The following is an 8,836-nucleotide window of genomic DNA, read 5'->3' as shown; positions in this document are numbered from 1 at the left end:
CACTTTACTGTGAATGTGTTAAGCTGTATATTATTAAGTTTGAGGTAATACTAAGTAATGCATTATCAATATTACTCCTTTGAATTAAGTTAAAAGTTACAGAATTCTTCTCAAACAGAATGCTTACCTAACCTTTATGTTCCCAACAAAGAGAGTTATTTCAAGGGCTTTTATTCACTTCTTTCCCCCCTGACTATTGTGTAGTTAACCAGTACCTTACGCCTGAAAAAAATGACATGTTACATATAGGTAAAAGACTCAAGATAAATAACATCAGATATATGCTAGGTATACATTATGAATAAAATCAACACATCCTCCAGCTGGAGAAGATATTCAATTTACCAAAAATTTCATTCCATTTGTTCTCATATGGCTATTTGAACAGCTTTTCCACCATAGACTATATTTCAGAGCACTTCTCCTGTGATTTTACCTCTAAAACCTAAGTGAACGCATTTGGAGAATTATGTCTACAGTGTTGGGAGGGAAATTATTCTAGTTCCTTCTTTTCTCACTGATTCTATTTTTTGTCACCACCTATCTAAAGCATTAGACTGATTTAAGTCAACTTGACCCTCAGCTAGCAGTAGACTGTGCCAAAAAGTAATTCGCTTTTTTTATTCCCTTTATTATCTCATTCCATATCTTTACTCTCTATCTCCACACTCTCATCCGTATTATAATCTCTTTCTACTTTAAAGCACATAATGCTATTAAAATAAAAGATGAACTTAATGTAATTGCCTTAAAATCCTTAGCTTTTAAAACAACTGTTCCACAGATGTGAGAACTTTGTGAATCTGAGTGCATAACTGCAGAAAATCATTAAATAACAACCTAATCTTATATTTTCCTGTTTTAATAATATAAGCTGCATAAAACTTCTTTCTTAAAAAGAATAGCTGTTGCTGAAATGGGACCTAATAAAATATAGGTAACCTCTAGAACCTATAGGCAAGAGAGTTTCTAAACATAGACTGTTTCAAAATGAATCAATGACAGCATTTAGTATATTAATTTTGGCTGTAGAAAAAGTTCAGGTTCTTGGAATGTAGGTAAACAGCAGTGATTTTTAAAACACAGGCATTTGGGGAAATAAAGAATCTGACAGTTGAGAGTTTCATTGGTGATAATTCAGAAATTTTTAAGAGCTAAAGAAACAAGTAACTTATTAAATATTATATTTTAGGAAAAAGTGCTCCCAGAGTTAGTATCATAAAAATTGGGTTATTATAATTGCTATATATTGAAATCACTACATGATGAAAATGCTTATTTCATTTTATCTGGAAAGACAATTTCATATTTTTGAGACTGATAAGCTGTTTTCAACTAAAGAAAACCTTGTATAATTAAGATTCTTTAAATGATCATATTTCCATTCCAAATAAATACTATCTACCTGGAAAAAAAAAAAAAACCAACCCTTCATTTCTAGTCTCAAATTGAACACTAGCTGTAGGGAAAGAGATAATGAAGTATAAAACTTAAGAGTCTCAGACATGAGGCTTTAAATTGCTTTTCAAATGGTAAATACAAAACTACAAGTATTTTAGGAAAACAGTTCATGCTAACATTTTAAGATTTAATTAGTACACAATTTCAACCTTAAGTACCAGTTAAAAAAATAAAGCTGGAGCTATAGGTACCATGCTTACAGTTTTTGTGAACACGTGTGCAAACAGTACAATACTGTGCTAGATGAGACTTTAGTGTCTGATTTAGTCTGCTGTAGTAACAAAATATTATTAAACATATGTCATTATTTGCATCAAAATTCACTTGCACTATATTTGGTATTTAAAGGGAGAGGGAGACCGTTTGCAGGAGGAGGAGTTGAGTCCCAAGGTGGAGCTGTCTCTTGTGTTAAATGACATTGGCAGAATAAAGCGCTCTGGTGGGGAAGGGCTTAAAGGCTGAGTCAAAAGCCAAGAAGTCTCTTTATTTACGCCTACCTCCTAGCCCTTGGCAATCTGACTAATAACAAACTGAGCTAACAAGAAAGACTAGAAAGGGAGGAAGGAGAACAGTGCTGCAGCTTGGATCTACAGCCTAAGAAAGCAAGAGTGATCAGTCTCAGCTCTGTTAAACATCTTGTTTGTTTACTGCATGCAGCAGCTTGCAAATGGTTAACTATATGCAAAAAAAGTCAGCATAGCTGTGAAGTATGCCGTGAATTTTAATTGGGGAATAAAAGGACAACTGCTTCAGGATGATCTAGTATGCAGTCTGCTTGAAATGTTTTCAATGAAATGCTCAGCATTTTGTCTTGGACCAGAGGTTTTAACTTTATAAAGCGATGGAACTTGCCAAAAAGTGATATTTGAGAAGAAAGAACACGGTGGTTGGTGTTTTCTTTTTTAATAAAGAAACTGAATTTACTTTGAACATCTCTTCCAGCTGTGCATTACAGATAACGTCAGGAAGTCTCTGCTTTACAGGTAAGATGAATGTTTCCAGGATTTCCTTATACCTATTTTTGCATTATTCTAAAGTGATTGAATTTATGTTTGCCTCTCTAAAAAAGGAACTTTGCATTAAAGGATATCCAGTTTCTTTCCTGTTCACTGGCACAACTAACACGGTAGCAGATGCCTGTTTTTCTGAGCAGCAGACATCTAGACTAACAGCTGGCTGTGGTGAAGAAGTAAAATAATCTGCTACTATTTCTTTTACAGCATGCAGTTTGTTATTGGAAACTAACCTCTGTGTGCTCTGTGAAGGAAAGATTACTTCCAAATACCATTGTTGAATCTCAAATACAAGCAGAATATCAAAAGATTCTTTGTATATTGTATACCACTTTTACTTTTTCCCGACTTGAAAATATGTAAATGGAGATTTTTTTTACCTCTTTAACACAGTATCTCTATACTATCAATATAGAACCACTTTTAATATTTATGTGTATTTCTGAAAACGTTAGAAACTGTTCCCTACGACCTTTTGAAGAGCATAAAATGCACGTGAAATAAAAATAAGAAATTCTTATCTGGAAGTTATTCACTATTTTCTTAAGATGCGTTGTCTGGTGAAATAAAGTGTATTCTTTCTTGGTCATCTATGGAGAAATATGGAGAATAGCTGTGAAGCTAATCCACAAGTTGAAGACTCCAACTCCAAGCTGCTTGATTCTAAGCATAGCCTTCAGAGCTGTTTAAAATCAAACTATTTCCCTTTGGAAACATTCAGCCAGCTAACTTTCCCTTCATATAGAAAGGCACTACTCAATTGTTTCATGTCTTTGGTTGTCTTCTACCTTTCAGAAAGTTCATACTATACATGTTTTCAATAAGACTGTGTATTTTCATGGAATGGAAGTTTACTTTGGAGATTATTGATTGGGTTTTGGGATGTATTACCTGATTGTGAATTTTAATTAGATTCAAAATTGTTGTTTACATCCTATCCAGACAAATGAAAGCATCTATCGTTTCCAAAATTTGAATAGTTACAAGAGGTGGTGTTTGTTTACCTTTGAATTTAGTCTAAATTTAAAATGCACTATTTGAAGGAAGATAACAAAATTAGATACATGAGAGTTGAAAGTATTTAGCACACCACTGCTGTTATTTTAGAGTTAGCATTTCTTTTCATTGCTGTTTCAGATCCATGTATCACATTTTTAAGGAGTTGGAATATGTGATGTGTTATCCTGCTGTCATTTTTTATTTACCAAATTAGTGAAATCTTCAAATATGTTTAGAGTGAAGTTTGTTTCAGAGTTTATTGTTTGCATCATTAAGCCTTACAATAAAGAAGATCAGCTGCTTAATTATGAGATATTCAGTGCCCTAAATCCTGGTTCAAGACCTCATTAAGAAGTCATTTATTGGCAGTTTATATGAGGTATTGTTCCTTCTTTTGTAAGAGCCAGAAATGTGTGTCACAGGTCAGTTTTTCTTCTTTAGTTTTTATGATGTTAACCTTATCCACAGAATAATTTAAAAGTAACAGTGAATATTTCACCTCTAGAAATTAAAGTGTGAAATTTGAATGGATACCTTTAAATGTATATATCTGATACGTAGGCTTATACAAACTACCCTAGACAGCATAGTAAAAATTCTTTTATAAAGGTTTACTTTACTACATAGACATATTTTTCTCAAGTTTTTTAAATAAATAATGGAATTAATATCTTAAGCCAAAATCAAAGCAGGTTAAACACAGAGTGATTAGATGTTATATTGTGATATCCAGTTCATAAAAAGAACTAAAGGAAATGCATACATACAGTCTTTCTATTGTTTTTTAATTTCCTACAGGTCTCTCGCTTCTGGCTATCTCAAGAGGGGTGGGAGGTGGGAGGGAGGTTCCAGAGACAGGGAACTAATTCATGTTGATGTATGGCAGAAACCAATGCAATATATTGTAAGGCAACTGTCTTCCAATTAAAAATAAATATAAAAAAAGATTCATCTAGTTTAAGCTAAAAAAAATGAAAAAGTTAAGGTCTTCTCAGATATACACCTTTGCATCATATCAAGTTATCAATGGTCCATTTAGCCAACACCCCTCACATCTGTTAAAATGCAATTCGTTGGTGATATGAACACAAATTGATATACTTGAAGTTATCCTTGACCTAAGTTTTAAAGTGTTATCATAATGCAAGTTAAAAGTAAAACAAATCTACAGGTCATATTTGTAAAAAAATAAAAGAAAATGTGGACTCAGCAATGCACTTATATATTTAAAATAATCAATATTTTGCCTATTAGGAGAAAACCTATCATTTTGAAAATGTCAGATTCATCTCCTCCCTGCTGCTGGCCATTAAAGCCCATTGCTATTGCATTGTATTTTACAGAATCAGATCCATCACATGACAACATGAAGCTCTGGATTCATCTCTTGTATTCATCTCTCCTTGCCTGTATATCTTCACAGTCCCAATCTCCAATGTCCTCTGCCTCGACCAGAGGTTCTTGTGACTCTCTTTGCAATTGTGAGGAAAAAGATGGCACGATGCTAATAAATTGTGAAGAGAGAGGTATTAAGAAGTTATCCCAAATAAGTGTGCCACCATCACGACATTTCCACCTAAGTTTACTAAATAACGGCTTGACAGTACTTCACACAAATGACTTTTCTGGGCTTACCAATGCTATCTCAATACACCTTGGATTTAACAATATTGCAGATATTGAGACTGGTGCATTTAATGGCCTTGGCCTTCTTAAGCAACTTCATATCAATCACAATTCTCTAGAAATTCTTAAAGAGGATACCTTCCATGGACTGGAAAACCTGGAATTCCTACAAGCAGATAACAATTTCATTACAGTGATTGAACCAAGTGCCTTTAGCAAGCTCAACAGACTTAAAGTGTTAATTTTAAATGACAATGCTATTGAGAGTCTTCCTCCAAACATATTTCGATTTGTTCCTCTAACACATCTAGATCTTCGTGGAAATCAGTTGCAAACATTGCCTTATGTTGGTTTTTTAGAACACATTGGCCGAATATTGGATCTCCAGTTGGAGGACAATAAATGGGCCTGCAATTGTGACTTATTACAGCTAAAACTTTGGTTGGAAAACATGCCCCCACAGTCTGTAATTGGTGATGTTGTATGCAACAGCCCTCCATTTTTCAAAGGAAGCATACTTAGCCGGCTGAAAAAGGAATCGATTTGCCCCACTCCACCAGTATATGAAGAACATGAGGATCCTTCTGGATCATTACATCTGGCGGTAACCTCTTCAATAAGCGATAGTCACGTGTCAGCCAAGACCACGTCTCTTTTAAAACCACCCACCAAAGCACCAGGTTTAATACCTTATATTACAAAGCCATTCACTCAAATTCCGGGACTCTACTGTCCTATTCCTTGTAATTGCAAAGTACTCTCCCCATCAGGACTTTTAATACACTGTCAAGAGCGCAATATTGAAAGTTTATCAGATCTAAAACCTCCTCCACAAAATCCTAGAAAGCTTATTCTTGCAGGGAATATCATTCATACATTACTGAAGTCTGATTTAGTGGAATACTTCACTTTGGAAATGCTTCACTTGGGAAACAATCATATTGAGGTTCTTGAAGAAGGATCATTTATGAATTTAACAAGATTACAAAAGCTTTATCTGAATGGTAACCACCTGACCAAACTGAGTGGAGGTATGTTCCTTGGTCTCCACGATCTTGAGTACTTATATCTTGAATACAATGGTGTTAAGGAAATATTACCTGGAACCTTCAACCCAATGCCTAAACTGAAAGTGCTCTATTTAAACAACAACCTCCTACAAGTTTTACCACCACATATTTTTTCAGGGGTTCCTCTCACGAGGATAAACCTTAAAACAAACCAATTTACTCATCTACCTGTAAGTAACATCTTGGATGACCTTGATTTACTGACCCAGATTGACCTTGAGGACAACCCCTGGGATTGTTCCTGTGACCTGGTTGGATTGCAGCAATGGATACAAAAGTTAAGTAAAAACACAGTGACAGATGAAATACTCTGCACCTCTCCGGAGCACTTACACAAAAAGGAATTGAAAGCACTCAGTAGTGAACTTCTTTGCCCGGGTTTGGTCAATAACCCATCCCTGCCAACTCAGACTAGTTACATCATTGTCAATACTCCTACAACCGCAACTACAGCTGATAATATTTTTAAATCACTTACTGATGCTGTACCACTATCTGTTTTAATACTAGGTCTGCTGATTGTATTCATAACTATTGTGTTCTGTGCTGCAGGGATAGTGGTTCTTGTTCTCCACCGCAGGAGAAGATACAAAAAGAAACAAGCAGATGAGCAGATGAGAGACACCAGTCCTGTGCATCTCCAGTATAGCATGTACGGCCATAAAACAACTCACCACACTACTGAGAGACCCACAGCATCACTCTATGAGCAGCACATGGTGAGCCCCATGGTTCATGTCTATAGGAGCCCATCCTTTGGCCCAAAGCATCTGGAAGAAGAAGAAGAAAGGAATGAGAAAGAGGGAAGTGATGCAAAACATCTCCAAAGAAGTCTTTTAGAACGAGAAAACCACTCCCCACTCACAGGTTCAAATATGAAGTACAAAACCGCAGACCAATCCACTGAATTTTTGACCTTCCAGGATGCCAGTTCATTATATAGGAATATTTTAGAGAAAGAAAGGGAACTTCAGCAACTGGGAATCACAGAATACCTGAGGAAAAACATTGCTCAACTTCAGCCTGATATGGAGGTACATTATCCAGGAGCCCATGAAGAGTTAAAGTTGATGGAGACATTAATGTACTCAAGGCCAAGGAAGGTATTAGTGGAACAGACTAAAAATGAGTATTTTGAGCTGAAAGCTAATTTACATGCTGAACCTGATTACTTAGAAGTCCTGGAGCAGCAAACATAGAGAGTTCAAGGGCTTCTGCAGAAATGCTGTGATTCTGTCTTAAGTCCAGACCTTGTATATAAGTGCCTTATATGAGTTTGTCATCAATCAGAACTTAAGCACAGCAGCAATCCTATGGGAAAAGAAAAAGAAACTCAGGGATCACTGGGAGAAGCCATTGCATTGTCTTCAGGCAATTTTGTCTATCCCCAATAAAATAAGTCCTTGCATGTAAATCATTCAAGGATTACATTAGTATTTTCCCATATAAGTAAAGTGTTTCATAGATGTCCTCTTGCACATCTAAAAGGGTTTAATATTTAACCCTTAATTTCTTGAGTTATATTACCCATGGATTAAATAGAATTGGATTTTTGTCATTTGAAAACTGTAACAGTAAATGTAGTTATAATATGTAAGAAATGTATTGTTTATAAAATCATTATATGTATTTACAAAAGTGTAAGTTGTTAGATACACCAACTTTTCTTGCAATAAAGGCAAGAGGAACTGGAACTTTAAAATTAACAAATAGTAATAGAAAAGAAAAAATGGAAAGTTGAATTACATAGGGTATGAGTGGCTCAAAACTTTGAAACTTTGAGAATTTAAAAATGCCACTGAAATGCTTTCTGAATTTAAAAATAAGAATGATTAACAGTTCAGGTGGAATGAAGAAGAAAACATTTTGGTTTTTCTGCACATTTTGTGTGGACAATCTTCTTGTTAATGCTGCTGTGAACTAAGGTATGTCATTTATGCTCAAAGTTTAATTCTTACTCTTGGGATATTTTGAAAATGCTACTGATATTCCACTGTAAATATGATTAGTGCATCTATTAAGTTTGGATTCTTTCATAGCATTAATCCTTTGTAAATTTGAATACTGAGATAGAAATATGTTTCTTGTGGCAAGTAATAATTCACTGGTGTAAAAAATAGGAAAAATATTTTATTTTTATTGATGTACACTGGTAGATGCCATAAATTAGTAGCAAAGGCACGTCTAAGGGTAAGTGGTTTAAGTTGCCTCAAGAGTGGGACAATGTAGCTTTATTTTACAAGAAAGTGTAGCTAGATTTTTATGAACTATTTATTCTGTACAGTTTTGTATATTTTTGGTTCACAAAGGTAATTATTCTTGGGTGCCTTTCAAGAAAATTAAAAGTACTGCTCACTACAATAAAACTAAAATGAAAACCCTTTTTTGTATGTGCTTTCTTCAATTAGTCTGATCTGTAATTCAGTTGAGTCAGGATTAACACATGCACATTCATGGAGGCACTTAGGCACAAACACACAAAAACAGGATTTCTATTTGTTGTCACCCACACAGAGCATTTGCTTTACCATGTGTGAAAAGGCCTTTCAGTGTCACGATGTGACTGTCATAGAGCCAAACTAAATGGCCCATAATTTTCCCTTTCTGGCAAATTATTTTCCTACTTAATATAAGTAGAAATGATTTAATTTTCTTCTTTCTGGTTAC

General features: G+C 34.8%; 1 protein-coding gene across 1 annotated transcript; it reads left to right on the top strand.

Annotated features, from left to right (window-relative positions):
- Window positions 1–1,910: 1,910 nt before the first annotated feature.
- Window positions 1,911–8,553, top strand: SLITRK6 (SLIT and NTRK like family member 6). Its single transcript, XM_040267326.1, has 2 exons — window positions 1,911–2,444; window positions 4,817–8,553. Exon 2 carries the CDS (start codon window positions 4,840–4,842, stop codon window positions 7,366–7,368), a length of 2,529 nt encoding a protein of 842 aa, XP_040123260.1. The 5' UTR covers window positions 1,911–2,444; window positions 4,817–4,839; the 3' UTR covers window positions 7,369–8,553.
- The last annotated feature ends 283 nt before the right edge of the window (window positions 8,554–8,836 follow it).

The sequence above is a fragment of the Oryx dammah genome, unplaced genomic scaffold (assembly GCF_014754425.2).
Source record: "Oryx dammah isolate SB20612 unplaced genomic scaffold, SCBI_Odam_1.1 HiC_scaffold_24, whole genome shotgun sequence".
In the NCBI taxonomy this organism is placed as follows: Eukaryota; Metazoa; Chordata; class Mammalia; order Artiodactyla; family Bovidae; genus Oryx; species Oryx dammah.
Note: the sequence above shows the minus strand (reverse complement) of the source record. Positions and strands in the feature narration are given on the sequence as shown.